This window comes from Lampetra fluviatilis, chromosome 54 (assembly GCF_964198595.1).
Source record: "Lampetra fluviatilis chromosome 54, kcLamFluv1.1, whole genome shotgun sequence".
NCBI classification, from domain to species: domain Eukaryota; kingdom Metazoa; phylum Chordata; class Hyperoartia; order Petromyzontiformes; family Petromyzontidae; genus Lampetra; species Lampetra fluviatilis.
The window spans coordinates 495,650-513,330 of record NC_136328.1 but is presented as its reverse complement, the minus strand read 5'-3'; the positions used below and the strand labels follow the sequence as shown (position 1 = coordinate 513,330).

At 52.1% G+C, this 17,681-nt stretch overlaps 1 protein-coding gene across 3 annotated transcripts in view; it reads left to right on the top strand.

Moving 5' to 3' along the window:
- Positions 1–17,455, top strand: part of LOC144949553 (matrix metalloproteinase-16-like) — a 41,772-nt gene extending 24,317 nt beyond the window's left edge. For 2 of the 3 annotated variants that reach the window (XM_078879484.1, XM_078879482.1), the window contains 8 exons: positions 931–1,047; positions 1,574–1,878; positions 2,591–2,752; positions 4,164–4,381; positions 5,100–5,238; positions 5,959–6,109; positions 6,843–6,958; positions 10,264–17,455. In XM_078879484.1, coding sequence (XP_078735610.1) covers positions 931–1,047; positions 1,574–1,878; positions 2,591–2,752; positions 4,164–4,381; positions 5,100–5,238; positions 5,959–6,109; positions 6,843–6,958; positions 10,264–10,604 — 1,549 coding nt within the window. In that variant the 3' untranslated portion in view covers positions 10,605–17,455. The remainder of the gene's footprint in view (positions 1–930; positions 1,048–1,573; positions 1,879–2,590; positions 2,753–4,163; positions 4,382–5,099; positions 5,239–5,958; positions 6,110–6,842; positions 6,959–10,263) is intronic. The other variant, XM_078879483.1, reaches the window with a different exon arrangement.
- The last annotated feature ends 226 nt before the right edge of the window (positions 17,456–17,681 follow it).

Sequence of the window (17,681 nt, the reverse complement as noted above, 5' to 3'; positions counted from 1 at the left end):
TTGCATTTATAGGAGAGAGAGAAAAGTTAGTTCGGCAGAACGGTTGGCTTCCGTTGCGTGCGTGGATTAAACGCAGTGCAACTTTTGACTAATGAAGCTCGTGTGAATATTAAAAGTGATCGATGGCATTAAAAGTGGGTTCTTTCCCCTGGAATTGGCTGAATCCAATTGAGAGAGGAGATCACCTGAACGCGAAAGGACTCTTCCTTGGGCGTCAGGGTGGCAGCAACGCAGTGGCAACACGCGCGCCCCACAGCAACAAGGCCCTGGGTTCGACTCCCGACCGTGCACAGTTTGTCTTCTCTCCCCCTGCTCTGCGTGGCATTCCACTCCTCCCGTCGCTAAAAAAACAACCAAACTGGTGTAAACATCGTCACTAGGGAGACAAAGGCGGCCGGGCGTGGTGTTGGCCACCCACTCCCTCGTGTGCCGTGCCGGCCTTTATAGGTGCTCGCTAACAGCACTTGCCCCTACAATCTGTGAATACTATACGGGGGATCTTTGTCTCTGCACGCTTGTGTTGACCAAGTCTTGACTCTGATATCTCAACACGTGTCATCGCTCTACACACGTGTGTGTCATCGCTCTACACACGTGTGTGTCATCGCTCTACACACGTGTGTGTCATCGCTCTACACACGTGTGTGTCATCGCTCTACACACGTGTGTGTCATCGCTCTACACACGTGTGTGTCATCGCTCTACACACGTGTGTGATATCTCTCTACGTGTGTGAAGGTGGTCGACTCAACCTCAAATGAGTACCTGGTGTGGCGTGTAAACATCGGCACTAGGGAGACAAAGGTGGCTGTGCATAGCACTGGCCACCCACCCCCTCGTGTGCTGTGCCGGCCTTCACAGGTGCTACTTGCTAACAACACTTGCCCCAACAATCTGTTAAGGCTACACGGTGGATCTTTGTCTTTGGAGGTGGATGAAGAGGCCGCGCTGCGGAGTCCCCGACCGCTTCGACCACGGCCCCGGTGTGCGGCGCCGCCGCTACGCACTCACAGGCCAGAAGTGGCACCACAAGCGCATCACCTACAGGTGCGGCACATACTGGTGCACCGCACTGGTGCATCACCCACTGGTGCATCATCTACAGGTGCGGCACATACTGGTGCATCACCCACGGCATGTACAGGTGCGGCGCACCCTGTGTGTGTAAAACACGTCACACCCGGCTACAACACAAGTCACTCAATTGGGATTTCACGTCGGAACATGGCTCACGCCTGCGACGTGCCTGGGCAAACCACATCACAACAATAATACGTAGGCAGCTACCCCACGAGCGTGTGCGCGTGTGTGCCGGGTGGCTAAAGCACATCAAGTTGGCACAGTAGGGGGCACAGGTGGTGCATCAGCCAGTCATCTCAGTCAGTCAACCCATGGCACCTGGGTTTGCCCCGTGACCTCCTGCCAACGGGCATTCGACACTTCACGTGGCCTTAACGTGCACATAGCCTGGCACAAGCGCCGTGGTGACGTCACTGCCACTTAATGGTTAATGGCGGTTGTTGTTTTGTGCATGTGTGTGTGCGCACGTGCGTGTGCGCGTGGGGTCGCGAAGCTTGCAGAACTCCACCCCAAAGGTGGGCGAGGCAGACACGAGGCGGGCGATCCGCCGGGCGTTCGACGTTTGGCAGCGCGTCACGCCGCTCGCCTTCGAGGAGATCCCCTACCACGAGATCCGCAGCGGGCGGCGCGACGCCGACATCATGATCTTCTTCGCGTCGGGGTTCCACGGGGACAGCTCCCCCTTCGACAGGGAGGGCGGCTTCCTCGCCCACGCCTACTTCCCCGGTCCCGGCATCGGCGGCGACACGCACTTCGACTCGGACGAGCCGTGGACGCTCGGAAACAAAAACAACGATGGTGGGTGGCACCGCCGTCACCCGTTTCACGTTTACTTAGATATTTAGTCCCCTTTCGAATCTGAACCATTCTGTGAATATAACTGCAAGGTTATGGCAAACTGATGTCACTAAGATCGTCACATTGGCACTTGATATCGTATCCTGAAACCACGAAATGCGGAGACTGTTACTTTCTAGATTTGAAGTTTTCGTGACTCTTAAATTGCAATTGTTTCTTGCTGTGGTTGTCCCACCTGATGACGGACGCTTGTGTTGCGCCCGAAACGTCGTGATTTATTATTTTATTTTATACCTACGTGACTTTACCGAAAGAACCAAAGAGTATAGGCCGTTACGTCTTTTCCAGAAAACGTGCTTAATCTTGATTTGAAGCTTTCGTGACTGCAGGAATCCATGCTGTTGACACTTGGGCTACGCCCATTTCAAACCTCTATCAACAGTTTGCCTTTAGAGGCTAACCCCCTTTTCCTGATGACGACCGCTTGTGTTGCGATCAAAACGTCGTAGTTTTTTTCATATTTTCTTTGAACCGATCTACGTGACTTTACTGAAAGACCCAAAGATTATGTCAGACTTGTGGAATGGAATGCCTTTCTCTTTGAAGATCATGATTCGTGACGTAAATGCCCTGCTGGTGTCCTTGTTCCGTGCCCCATCCCTCTGCACCGCACGTGGCTGCCCCCATGGCTCGTCGTGGTGGCGGTTGCTAGGGAACGACCTCTTCCTGGTGGCCGTGCACGAGCTGGGCCACGCGCTCGGGTTGGAGCACTCCAATGACCCCAATGCCATCATGGCGCCCTTCTACCAGTACATGGACACGGTGCACTTCCAGCTGCCGCACGACGACGTCCTGGGCATCCAGCAGATCTACGGTGAGCGTCGGCACCACCGCGGCCGCCACCGCGGCCACGGAGCCGCTGCGGCCAACGCCGTTGATGCCGCGGCCGTTGCACCTCACCGTGGCTGCCAACGCGCTCCGCTCTCCGTCACATCCCGCAGCTGCTGCACAGTCGACTCGCAGAGACCTGCAAGATCCGTCCTTAGACTCTCACAGAAACCTATAGACTCACACACAGAGACCCATAGACTCACACAGACGTTCTAGATTTGAAGCTTTCGTGACTGCAAGGATTCATATTCTTAGGTTTTTTCGGTAAAGTCACGTAGGTAAAAAATTAAAATTAAAATTAATAAAAGTAAAATAAAAATAAAATAAAAATCACGACGTTTCGGAGGCAACACAAGCCTCCGTCTTCAGGTGGAACCGTCACAGCACGCTTGCTGTATCAAGTAAATGAGACATTCCAAGAGATCCGACCCCTTATATATACTGGTTGAGGGGGGAGGAGCCAGGGCAGGCCCCTGGATAGGAGTTTTTTTATTATTATGGTAAGGTTGGTGCGGCTGAAGCTACGGCTAGTCTACACACAGTCTACTCACACAGACACCCATAGACTCACCACACAGAGATCCATATAAAGTCACACAGAAACCCATAGACTCACACAGAGAGAACCATAGACTCACACAGAGAGAACCATAGACTCACACAGAGAGAACCATAGACTCACACAGAGAGAACCATAGACTCACACAGAGAGATCCATAGACCCACGCAGAGACCCATACATAGTCTGACATAGAGACTGGCATTTGCTCTCACTTACAGATAGACCCAAAGATCTGCCCTGACAGTCTGTCATCATATGCTCTTAGTTCTTTTCTTATCCTTTGTTTCCGAACTCTTGGAGACCACTCCAATAGCTGTCTCGGCAATCGGCCCTCCCGCATCCTGCACATGGCAACGGTCTTGCAGATCACATGGCAGATGACCGCTCTGTTGACTACTACGTAGAGTACATTTAGCCACTCCACCAACACCTGCTTAGCTACTCTGCCCAACAAGCCACTCTGTCTTCCGCATGGTTAGCCACTCTGTCCTACTAGTGCCTAACCACTTATGTAGCAAATCGGACAAAATCTTTTATCGAGAACTCGGAGGCGCAGAGCCAGACTTTAAAGTTCCTTGTATGAGATCCTGAATGGGTGAGATCCTGAATGGGTGAGATCCTGAACAGGTCAGAACCTAGAGTTGCTGCTTTAAGGTGGATGATGATGATGACGATGATGGTGCTTGGATGCTGCTGCTGCTGCCTGTGCGATGGGAGAGAGTTGCAGACAGCCGGTGCCGTTACGAACCGTCGCGATCCCGACGCTACGGTAGCAGTGGCCGGGTGACCTCATTGCCCCACTCGCCTCTGTGCCCGCGCCCGTGCGTGGTAGGGCCTCCAGCCAAGGAGCCCGACCCGACGAAGCAGACGTCGCTGCCCCCTCCACAGCGGCCCGAGCCGCCGTCGCGCGCCCGCAGGCCCGACAAGCGGCCGCGGCCCCCCAAGCACCCCCTGGACGAGCGGCCGGGCCTCCCCGGGGCCCTGCCCAGCATCTGCGAGGGCGGCTTCGACACGGTCACCGTGCTGCGCGGAGAAATGTTCGTGTTCAAGGTGAGCGTCTCGCCCGCCCGCCCGCCGACCCGCCGGCCCTCCCGCCCGCCCACAACGATCGCACTTGAGTTGCGCAGCGCGCCGCGTGTCGGAGGTGTGAGCGGCCACCTGGGACCGCGTCGTCCCGGGATTGTGAGGGATGCAGCCGGCACGGGGAGGCCTTCATCCAGCAGTAGATTGACCATGGTCGATGGTGACGACGGTGATGGCTCGTGCGTGCTGTTCGTGATTTAACAGAAATCTGGAGGTCGCCACCTTCCCTCGCGCACTCGTTCGCTCGGAGTTAAACCCACGTGCTCGGTGGTATCAACACGTTACAGGTTGAAATGATTATTACTATCAGTGACTCTCAGTGACTCTCAGTGACTATCAGTGACTCTCAGTGACTCTCAGTGACTATCAGTGACTATCAGTGACTCTCAGTGACTATCAGTGACTCTCAGTGACTATCAGTGACTATCAGTTACTCTCAGTGACTCTCAGTGACTCTCAGTGACTATCAGTGACTCTCAGTGACTCTCAGTGACTATCAGTGACTCTCAGTGACTATCAGTGACTATCCGTGACTCTCAGTGACTGGGTTGCATTCTTTTTTTGTTGCACATGGCCAGGCTTCTGCACAAAGATAAACTTGTGAATCTACATTCAGCTGTGTGCGCTGCACGGTTGATTGTATCTGCGAGTGGATTGTTGTTGTTGCTGCTGCGACGCGGTGCAGGACCAGTGGTTCTGGCAGGTGCGCAACAACCGCGTGGTGGAGGGCTCCCCGATGCTCATTGGGCAGTACTGGCGCGGACTGCCCTCCAAGATCGACGCCGCCTACGAGCGCCCCGACGGGAAACTCGCCTTCTTCAAAGGTGACGGTGCTCCCGTGTGCGGCACTCACCGCCACGTGTTTCGCGTAAGGAATGTTCGTTATTGCTCCCCTAGGTTGCACGTTCCCTCCCTGCGATCTCCAATCACCGCCGCCACTGCCAATGGCCTTGAGCTGAGGTCATCCTCGTAACAGAACTGCTCAGCTCAGTATGGCCTCTCCAGCGGGAATAATCCAGGTTGAGTCTGGATTATTCCGGCTGGTGACTTCTCGAGCACCTGGTGTTATTGCAGGGGGCGCCACGGTGGCCAGATGTTAACTACCTCGCCTGGTGTACATGAGGTCGTTGGTTTGATTCCGACCCTGACGCCTGCTGTATATTTGGAGTTTTTGTGTTCTCCAAATCCTCGCTTGGATTTTTTTCCGGGTCCTCCGGTTTTTCCCTCCACACTTAGAATCATTTAGATTATTTGACTCCAAGAAATTTCCACGTAATAAGCCATATCGTTCAACTATCGTTTGTGGCCAGATCGCTTCTGAAAAAGAGCTATTTCACGCAGTGGGCCTTACTTGGTAAAATACAAATAGTTTGGTTAAGTTTATATATTCCAGACTTGGTACTCGTTCGCATACCCCTGGGCTGTGATCGCACGTGCCCTATTATTAAAACCAGGTGTGTAATGAGAGCAACGGTGATAAAAAATAAACACCAATAATCTTGGCTCGGCGCCGGTCTCCAACTGTGCGCCCCGTGCCGCTGCAGGCAACAAGTTCTGGGTGTTTAACGAGGCTGGGCCGGAGCCCGGCTACCCGCGCACGCTCTCGGAACTGGGCAAGGGGCTGCCGCAGGACCGCATCGACACCGTCCTCTGGTGGGACCCCACCAGCAAGACGTTCTTCTTCAAGGGAGACCGGTAGGAGGAGGAGCGGTCCATTGCGCTGTCGTGCGTGGCCCCGGTGTGTGCGGCGGCTCGTGGAGTCGCCCACGTCTATCGTCCAGCAGGTTGCTGCTGGCAGACATGGTGATGGCCATTCCTTAATTAGATTTCGAGGCTTATATATACATCGGCGACTGTCACGTGATGATTGCTGCTATCTTTAATACCTAATTGAGTGACTTGAAGGTAATTTTTTAAAAATTTGACAAATTTGGGTTTCACGTAACAACATCGCTCCCTACTGGCAGTCTATAATCGTCTGTGAATGATTGTGCCTTCTAAATTCCAAATGAATATTTATTACCAGTCAGCCCATGACTGTATCTGCAGCACTAAAGCTGTGCTGCTGCTTGCTGCTGTATGTGTTTAATTCTGCACTTCCATTGCCGTAAATCAACAGGCAAGTCCAACCGCCACAGGCCCTTCCTCTTCTTAGGCTGCGCCTCCTTCCTCTTTAGGCCCCGCTTCTTCCTGTCTATGCCCCGCCCCTTTACGCATGAGGCCCCACCCCTTGCTAACTGGGCCCATCTCGGCACCTTTCCGCTAAGACCGGCGCCTTCTTCTTTCGGCCCTGCCTCGGTCCGTCTTGGGGTGGCGCGACTTCACAACCACCACAATCCCTTTTAGGAGAGCAATCGAATCTGTCACTGTTCGTGGTCTGGCCGTGATGCGTTACACGGGACCGGTGGATGTGCCTGCTTGTGAACAGATACTGGAGGTTTAATGAAGACAAGCGGACTGTCGACATAGACTACCCCAAGTCCATTAACATTTGGAAGGGAATCCCAGAGGCCCCTAAGGGTGCCTTTGTTGGGAATGAAGGAGGTGAGTAGCAACACGAATGCGCCGTTTCACACCATTGCATTATTGGTGTCATGTGTGAACACATGACGCCTAGACAAGTGTTACACGGACACTGTGATGGCGTTCATTCATCGTGAAGCGATCATTTGACATCATGTACCCTTGCCTGTTTACATATTAGTACAATCATGTTTCTGTAACTTAATTTTGGAATTGTGCAGTGATTAGTCTAAATATATTCTGCCCATGCTGACTCAGGCCACAAGAAAACCATGAACATTAATTTATGTTTGTGAAATATGTAAAATTGTTGATGTGACACGGTTGTTTTTTTGTCTTGATTTATATTTGCTTAATTGCTGTACTTTATCTGGTTTGCTTTTGTAATGTTGGTGGCCCAGGTCACGCTTGTAACTTTGACCTCTTGAGAGGTCTCACCTGGTTATGCAAAGTGAACTTGAGACTCGAATTAAAACTCTAAATGACGAGAAAACCCTTCATCACAACAGAAAAAGCAATGCAGGCTGCAAAACCACGGGTTTCAAACGACACACAGCAATGTGCACACGACGCCTTGTGCATTGCAGCTTCTGACGAACTGCATGATGGTCCCCTCTTATTAGTTGAAGTGTATAAATGTTTGAGTATTGTCAAATGCCGAGATTTCTTATCGTCAAATGCACGTTTCAGTAACCGTGATGTGTATATATAACAGATAGATTGCCACGAGGCATCGTGCAAGGAATCCAGGCCACTGACTCTTTAGTTTTCACCTGAAAACTATTTCTTGCTTTCAACTCTGCCCATGATGACATGACAGGAGCGTTTGACGACTGTGATGTGCTTGTCGGATATACATGGATTTTATTTTTTGTGACATTCTACTTTTGGATTTGGCTGCGGAGATAAAATGTTATTCTTGCTCTAGGCAGCAATTTGTTCGTGAGCTATATGCCAATGTTGAGGTCTGCTAGCCACGACAAGAGGGCTTCAGCAGAGAGAGTTCGTGTCGTGTTGCTGCTCCTCCTCCTCGTCTGTTGTTGCGTGGCCACAGTGTCACTCCTCTGGCTCGTGTCTTTAATAAAATGAAGCACTTCGTGAGGAATCCACAAAGGTTAGCCTCTGTGGCCACTGCCATCGGAATGTGGAACTTCCACCACTAGCTCGGGGCCGCTGGTGGCGACGAGTGCTGCCCTGTCACGTGCTTGAGTAGTGAGACGCTGTGACTCTGATGAGACTGTTGCGTCGACTCAGACTCCGCACCGCCACCATCACGAACGCTCCCGATGACCAGGGACGAGCGGCCCTGCAGACCAGCGCTAGCGGCGTGTTCGCCGCTTGTTGCAGAGGATCGCGGTTCTAATCCAGCAGCCAACCCAATTAGTACTGCGGTGGTGTGCATTAACCATGAAACTCACCGCCTACTTCACTCACAGTGTACATTAAAGATCCCCTAACATCATTCGCAACAGTAGGCCACCGTGTTGTCTAATTCATTACTGGTTACCGTATGAACCATACAACAACGGAATGGAGCCTTCCAGCAGGCCGCACTCCGACTCTGTCCACGCTGTTCCAAACACACGTGGGGAGTGTAACTCCACTCCTATTAACGTGCATTATAATGACGCGGGTTCTGGTTGAACTCGCTCACAGATTAAACTTCATGCAGGTGCCAGTTGTTGTATATGTTCAGAAGAGCAAGCTGATAATGTTCCCAAAGAAGCGTAATCATATTTATCTCAAAATCTCAAGTGGCTCCAAAATCGCGTCCTCCCGCACAGTGCCCGACACTCGGCACGACCAGAGAGCTTCTCAAATCTCTCTGTCCGGCTTCCCGTTCAACAACGCATCCTGCACAGACTCGCCGGCCTCTGTTACAAAGCGCAGGGCTCGCTCTGGGTCAACGCTCTGGGTCACGTTCTGAGTCAACACTATGGGTCATACTCTGGGTCAACGCTATGGGCCATGCTCTGAGTCAACGCTCTGGGTCAACGCTATGGGCCATGCTCTGGGTCAACACTATGGGCCATGCTCTGAGTCAATGATATGGGCCATACTCTGGGTCAACGCTATGGGCCATGCTCTGAGTCAACGCTCTGGGTCAACGCTATGGGCCATGCTCTGGGTCAACACTATGGGCCATGCTTTGAGTCAACGCTCTGGGTCAACGCTATGGGCCATGCTCTGGGTCAACACTATGGGCCATACTCTGAGTCAACGCTATGGGCCATGCTCTGGGTCAACGCTATGGGCCATACTCTGGGTCAACGCTCTGGCTCAATGCTCGGGGTCCACCGGCCAATTGAGCCTCATCAGAATATTCCACCTCGCAACCTGCGATCTGCCCCGAGTGACTCCTCCCCCACCCTCCTCCTCCTTACCCAGCCCCGTCCCCCGAACCAGATGCAGTGAACGTCGCTTACTCTGTCACAACTCCGCTCGTCTAGAATTAACTCCCTCCTCCTCCTCCTCCTCTATCGCTGCGCCCAACATCAGCGTCAGAGTCGATCTTTTGTTAGAATATTTAGACTTTCTCTCAAATAAAGTTTCCCGCTCCTCTGATTTTCCTTTTAAGTTCAATTCATACGCGTTACAAATGTAATAACGAATGAATGAATAACCGGATTTGTGCTTTTTTCCCGTGCAATCTCTTGTCATGCACTCGTTATTAAACGCACGTCAAACCAAGCACGGGGCCAGACTTCTTTTTACATGCCAGGGATTCCATCCATCGTGGAGGTGGCATTATCTCGGATTGGATTTGTCACGTGACTTGGCCATTAAACGTGCAATCTATAAATGTCTCAGAATCTATATTCCATCTCCGCTGCACTTAGACCAATGTGTACTTCTTGTGTTGAGCTGATGGATGGCGGCCTTGGCTCTCAGGGTAATTATGTGTGGAGCATAAGGAACTGTACGCATGCGCTGTGTGTATTATGTTTGTACTTGTGTCTTTGTTTTGCTTATATTTGTGTTTTGTGCATTGAAAAATAAGATTAGAATACTGCGGTGTTACTGATACAGGTGTGTTTTCCTGTATGGGTGTGAAAGCAGGGCAATTAATGATAGGCACAAGATGAGTGACATTAATGTAGTATGGATAGTAACAGGGTACATAACAAGAACATTAATAAGAATAATTAGAGAAAGGCCAAGTTCGATATCTTGGAAAGGTGGAAGGACCCTCCTAAAAAATGGTGTTGAGACCCGGTGAGGCTTTCCTGAGTAAAAAATCTGAATAATAATGTTCATGCAACATGATGCTGAACAACTTCCGTGGTCACGTTCTGACACGTCGCGTGTGTCTTGTATACCCGTAGCCTACACGTACTTCTACAAGGGCAAGGACTACTGGAAATTCAATAACCACCGTCTGGCGGTGGAGCCCGGCTACCCCAAGTCCATCCTGAGGGACTGGCTGGGCTGCGACGGCACGACCCACCGCCTGCGCCCCGGGGGCATGCCCCACTCCAACGCCGACGTGGACATTGTGGGCACGATGGACGAGTCCACGAGCACGATCAACGTGATCGCGATCGTCATCCCCTGCATCTTCGTCATCTGCGTGCTGGCTCTGGCCTGCACGCTGCTGCAGCTCAAGCAGAAAGGCGTGCAGAGCCACGTGGCTCACTACAAGCACTCCATGACCGAGTGGGTGTGACGCGCCAGCCCCGCCGCCTCGTAGCGCCGGCTCGCCGTCGAGTGTCGCGAGGGAGTCCGTGCGCGCCATGGAGAATGTCGCTTTGCAGAGCTCCACGGGGTTCCCCATATTTTGCACAACTTTGTAGGACGGCTCCTGTGCCCACCGTTAGTTAGCATTCTGTTTAGAACTTGGAAAAAAATCTGACTCATTTGTTTCTTTTCCTCGTGAAACGAAATGTGTAAGATACAAGCTTCCGGAAGACTTGTTAAGTTCCATCGAGCAGTCACACGTTGGGCGGTGCGTCAGTGCGGTTTGTCAACATTTGGGGGACCCGGAGTGGCGGTGACTTGCATGGGGAGTAGTTGAGTCCCGATCCGGCCCAGCGGTCCCAGTGTTCATTTTCTGCACTTGGCTCGGCAATTATCACGTCAAAAATCGACAAAGTTATATTTTCTTAAATTTACTACAGTTACATGTCCAGGCATAGCATATTAATCATTGTTATTTTATATATATAATTCACATTTTGCGATGTAGGAAGTTTATTTGACCAACTGTTTCAAACATTTTATGTTTATTTACTTGAATAAGTTCTCTATTTCATTTTTATTACAATTTTTTACATTGTCCCCTCTTATGATTCCACGTTTTGTGGTGATGTTTAACAAATTTGTATAAACGTGACAATATTGAGACCTGCGTAAACCACCGGCGATCACACGCGATGTCAGTAATGCGAGACACACAGAATCACGCTGCCACGCAGCGAAAACCAGACACAATCTAGAATATCCACTTGCAGTAAATGGTTCATCGTCATCCACCTTCAGGCTAACGGACACTTGACTACCGATGAACCTGCCGGGAAGGTGAACGGCAGTGAACGCGCCGGGTGAGAGGCCGTTGACACGGAAACGAGCGCAGAACGCAAAGGAGCCCCTGAGCGATGCCAAACGAACACGACCCCGAGATTGCCATTTTGAACAAAGCAAAGGTTTTATCGGCGCTCTGTTGGTAACATTAAGTGGCCAATGTCTTCACTACCACCAACACAATGTAGGCACAGTGATACGTGACAGGGCCATGCCGTAGTGAACAACAACAGCAACGACAACAACAAGGGCCGAATGGCATTGCTCTGTAACAGCAGCTCGTTCAAATAATAACACAAAAGTGCTGTACAGCCCCTTGCCAATCCGCTGCTGGATGAAGGTCTCCCATAACTCACCACGCTGGTTCTGCAGTGTGCGTTGGCGAGTTCCTCTCTCCGCATGCACGCAAGCGGACGACGAGTGATGTGTGTGGCCATAAGCGACCCACGCAGGCCCTGCGCTAGGAGAGGGGCGATGCGCGATGGGATGGGCGGCGAAGGAGCCCGAGCCACAGTAGGTCAACGTGTCTCCTCCCTCCTCGAATGGGTACGAGAGCACCTTGATTCAGCTTTGGAAATTCAATGTTTTCATGGCGGGGTCCAGTCTGCCATGGGATATCACTGTACAGAGTAATGCTCTTTTGTGCATGAAGTTTTTTTTATTGAATCATTTTATTTATTTTATCTGCCAGTGGGAGCTTGAGGACAGTATCAAATCACAGGTTATTTAGCGAAGGAGCGAATCGTTTTGTGACAAACACGAGTTTCAGAAATTATTTGAGAAAAACTAAACGACGGAGGGTTTCCACTTTACGGTGTGAGAACAAAGTTCGTAGAAATGAGTGCGGTGACGGCTCCTGTCGTTTTAAACTGCGCGTGCCCCGTGCCACATCACGGTGACCTGGAGCCAACCGAGCGGTGATGGTGACGACGGCCTTGAAGCCGCGCGTACCAACTTATTTACAAAAAGAAGAGAAAAAAAAGTATTAAGCAGTGACGGCTGAATTGCGATCAAAATAATTCAGGAATCGGTTTTAACATTTTAATGCTTTTTATGCAAACAATGAAATAGCGAGGGGGTTTAGAACGTTGCAGTTAAGTTCATCGCCAAGGATGGCCGCGTGCAGAGTCAGCGAGACGCGCCGTGGCCTGCGTAGCACGCGTCTCAAGCAGGTCGACAGCCGCGACTTGTGTCGCGGCTGTGATCGGCGCTTTCACCGGAGTTTTTTCTAAAGCACGCAGCAGAGTTAATTCTCAGCTTTACTTGACGGCGTATTATAGGCGTAAGACTCGCGACGTGAGATGGAGAGCGAAGGGTTCCACGCCGTGCACGCCCGTGCGGATGGCTTCACCAAACTCGACTGTCCGCAGCTTGGCCAATGGTCACCGTCTGCGCCCACGAGTGGATTACCCGTGACACACGCGCCTCTCTTTAATCTGGGGCGGTGTGAATGTGATGGACTCAATAGTGGTGCGAATCTCTAGACCAAACATGGAATACATCTGCGAGAGCGATAGGAAAGCGAGCGCGCGCGTTATGTTTTGACCTTCATTTCAACGTAACGTGGTTTGGAATAGAACGGAATTGTTGGTGGAATTCCCTGGGTTTCGTGACATCTGGGATCCGAGGGACACGTTTTGTATCGCTCAGCTCGCCCCTCGCGTGGCGCCGTGAGATGAAGAGAGAGAGAACACCCCGGCGGCTCCCGGGTGGCTTCCCTGGCTCGTGCAGAGACGCCCCACCACCACGCCACCACCACCACGCCACCACCACGCCACCACCACCACGCCACCACCACCACGCCACCACCACGCCGCCACGCCACCACCACACCACCACGCCACCACCACGCCACCACCACGCCGCCACGCCACCACCACACCACCACGCCACCACCACACCACCACCACGCCGCCACGCCACCACCACACCACCACGCCACCACCACGCCACCACCACGCCACCACCACGCCACCACGCCACCACCACGCCACCACCACGCCACCACGCCACCACCACGCCACCACCACGCTACCACCACGCCACCACGCCACCACCACGCCACCACCACGCCACCACGCCACCACCACGCCACCGTGTCGCGCCGCGTCGACCGCACGAGGCAAGAGCTCGGACGTCACACGAGGGACTTGGCACGTTCACTAAGGCCGCGATACTGACGTCACAATGGGGTTATTCATCTGCCGAATCTCAACAGGGCTCATCCCATATACAGACTGGCGATGGGGGCAATGACAGCTGTTGTCGGTGGCCTCTTGCGCGGTGAAGTAAAGGAATGGAAGCTGTACAGAGAGCACACTCTTCCCAACGAGTGAACCAGGGGAACGAGGGGCAGTCGTTAATGTTGACTTACAATCGGCTAACCCCAGAGCATGACGTAGGTCTAGCACTCTATAGACCACGTGCACAGACTGTATTGTAGACAGAGAGGCAGCGGTTTATGTGTTTTAGCAGATGTCTTCCAGCTATTCGTCTGGAATTGATTCCAGTTAATTGAGTTGTTTTAAATTTGCACTATTAATTTGTTTCAAAAGTACAGTATTCTTATGATTTGTAGTTCATTCGTGTTAATCATTAATACATACGAAGTTTACAACCTATTTTTAAATTGTCACCACTTTTAGTTTGCGAATTTTCTTTAATTTGCATTGAATGGACTTTTAAAACTATTTTTAAAATATTTTTGGAATGGTTAAAGTGTGTAACATTTATTTTTTCTTTTGCTATATCAACTTTTGTTTCTTTGGAGCGTATTAAATACAGTTTGTACCTCAGTTTGTTTCTAAGTTACCAACCGCAGCCCATAGTGCTGCGTCCATCGCAGGTGTCGGCCCCTCGTGGGGACGCAGCCACCGAGCGAGGGGTCCCGAGCGCCGCGGCTGCCAACCGGCGCCCTGCAGACGCCGGTGGCGAGAACTCGCGGCCCCTCGCTTCCATCCCGAGAGCCATTCCGGTCTCAGTTCGATGGAAATATCACGAGAATTGGGATTTCCTCACGCCATCTTCAAGCGGCTCTTATTGTTGCTGTTGTTGTTCTTGTTGTCGTTTAGAGCGTCCCCTGTGGTGAGCACCGCGAGGCGCCCACAGTGCGCCTGATTGGGCCGATTTAAGTTTCCATCTGCACCTCCGCCCGCCGAGTGACATCGGCTGATTGAAGAGCCTCAGTCCTCTGATGCCACGCGCACTTGGCGTCACTCGCTATGGGGATCCTTCACGACACGGTGTCCCTTAACGAGGGGCATTCGTCAGCCTTGACCGTGTACGGATTTGCAACGGTCGGCGTGGGGAGTCGGATGTGGGCCATTTCACTTCCATGGTCGTCCTTTTCCGACGTGCTCGGGTTTCGCGATGCGCGCTCATCCCGAGTCACGTGCTCAAGCGAGGGCAAGGCCAGCTTCCTCGTTCGCCCCAGAAGCGCAGGGTCACGCCGTTGTCAGTGATCATCGAATCCTCGACAGAACCAATTTGCCTTCGTTCTGACGAAGCCAGAGGCGTGAATATTGGCCAAAGGCTCGGGCGACATCCCCGTGTGATCCAGACCCAACGTGTCGTCAGTCTTCCTCCTCGTGTCTCATTTGAAGCCAAAAATGTAAATCACACGTGGGAAATACGGACAAGAACAAGAGCATGCAATAAATCAATCGTGTATCAATGCTGTATCAATTAGGGACGAGGCACTTTTGTAGCGTGTTTATTCCGTGGTTGTGGTGTGACGTCCCTTGTTTTGAGACTCAGTTGCTCTTTTCGAGCCGCGTCTGAGATTCCGCAGCGTCTGTCCACGACGACGTTTCAGTTCACGCTCAAACTCATCCGGTGGGGCCACGCATCGAGACGCAATTGTGGAACTGGTCTCTGAGTGTTGTGGCCGATCGCGCAATTCTCCACTTAATTCTCTACTTCATTCAATCACTTTATTCTCCACTTCCTTCTCCACGACGAGTTGAATGATGTGGAGAATGATTGTGCTGCGTGTTCTTTACAAATCCTAGCGAGAGGGGGTCTTGTCTATCACCGCATCTGGCAGTTCACCAGCATCGGTTCTCGCGAGGCCACATCTGCTGGTCAGACAGCGAATGCCGAAACCGGTCCACGGCTTTTACTTGCGTCGAGCCAATGCTGCTGAAACGATGCACTCCCAGAAGGCCGTGGGGGCTGATGGGATGTGTCAAATGTACTCGTATGTGTTTATCTGGAAGGACAGATCTGTGAAGGAGGCAGTATTGTCCGCTAATCGAGGTGGTTATCGTCTCCACGCCGACGACGCCGATGGTGCCTGCCGAGTGGCGCGCCTCGTGCCCGAGGGGAGACGCCGGCGTTGGGGCTGTGGCCCAGCCCCGGGCTGTGGCCCAGCCCGGGGCTGCCGGCCCCGGGTCACTCAGCGGCGGTGCGCACAGAGTGGTGACCTCGATTAGCTCGCTCGTCTCGGCTCTAATGGACCATCACTGGACTCGCATTTACAGAGCACAGCGCAAACCGTGCAATGCTGTCTTAAACAACAACAACAACTAACCACCATTACATGGTAATTGAACAGCGGTACGGTGTTTGGTTTTCATTCGCACCTCTTTTACGCAATGACGTTGCGAAGCCTACAATGTGCGAGAGGCGGTCAGTACATTCATAACCTTTAGTATGAATGTATCTCCTTAATTCACTCTGCTAAGAGCTGAGGACCTTACACTCTGGACTGCCCGAATGTATTCCCGCGCATTGCATCTGCGAGCCGGCAATTAGCTCGGCGTGAGAGCTCATCCCGCGATTAGATCTCGCGAGAGTGTGTACAGGCACACGTCCCGCTCGTGCAGGCGCGGCAGCCGCGTGTGTTGATCGAAGGCATTGTTGTTAGCACCACGCCAACACCGACGATGTATTCTCCTCGTGGTCTCCAGCTGGCACCAATGGAACATTTCAGTTCGCATCTCACACGAGCGCTCACAGCAGCAGCAGCAACATCAACAGCAGCAGCAGCAGCAGCAGCGGACGTCGGGGCTGACATGTGGTGGGTTTGTTGTAACTTGGTGCGGTGTGTCAACATCGCCACTCGGGAGACAAAGGCGGCTGGTCGTGGTGCTGGCCACCCACCCCCTCGTGTACCGTGTCCGACTTCATAGGTGCTCGCTAACAGCACTCGCTCTTTCATGCAGCCTGTTAAGGCGATGCGGGGGATCTTTATTGTTGTAACTTGGCACTCATTGCAACACAACCGAATTGATCATACACGTGGTCTGACTAATGATCCCGAATACGAGTTATGTTCACCACGGATGAATACGATTATGTTCATATTCGCTAACGGATAATGATGTGTATGCTGTACCTATACAGCACATTAACGTGAGATCAACACCGAGGACATCATCACGAATGTGTTCACGATTTCCCAACGCGGCAGCCAACACGAGCTCTGGTTCCTGTGGTTGAGGCGAAGCAGAGAGGAGGAGGTGTGGTGCCAGGGAACGCACGCACACGTGGAACGCGTCCCCCCAGCAACATCACAAGCAAAACGTCGCTAACAGTTAATCATATTTAGTGATATATTTAGTGGAAGCAGTGACAGATATATCTGTATTCATTTGTTCAATAATACGGCGTAACCCTGTTCGGTAAGGAAATAACCTTTTGCTCGGATGAATGCGGAATGATGACGGTAGTTATAAGCATAATATTATCATCATCATCACCATCACCTCTCTGTCCCTGCCCTGCTCCCCGTCCCCGCCCCGGGACGCCGTCCTCGTGGTGTCGTCTGCGGCGGCCGCGTCTCAGTGGCCGACGGCGGCCGCAGCGACTCGAGTCGTGCTCCCTCTCCTCTTCGCATCGCAGTCGGAGTGTGCGTAACTCGAGACGAGCATGTGCAGTCTTGTTTACAAATGCACACGTGGAACGGCATCTTGTGATTTGAATCTTACGTCTGTACATATGTCTTGTTGTTTTTTTTCTATTTTATGAAATTAAACTCTGCCACGTACGTTGCTATAGCGATGTAAACCCCCGCTCAATGTTCAACACGCGATGACCCGGTACAACATTCAACGTGCGCAGCCAACGACTGCGTTGGGTTGGTTGGGTGATTGATTGCTTGAGAGCGACGCGTTGCGGTGAGACGCACACTCGCCGTCTCGGGGAGAGGGGAGCTGCCGCTCGGCCTTGACAACACAAGCCATTTGAGAATCTTCCACGTAGCAGCAGCAGCAGTAGCAGC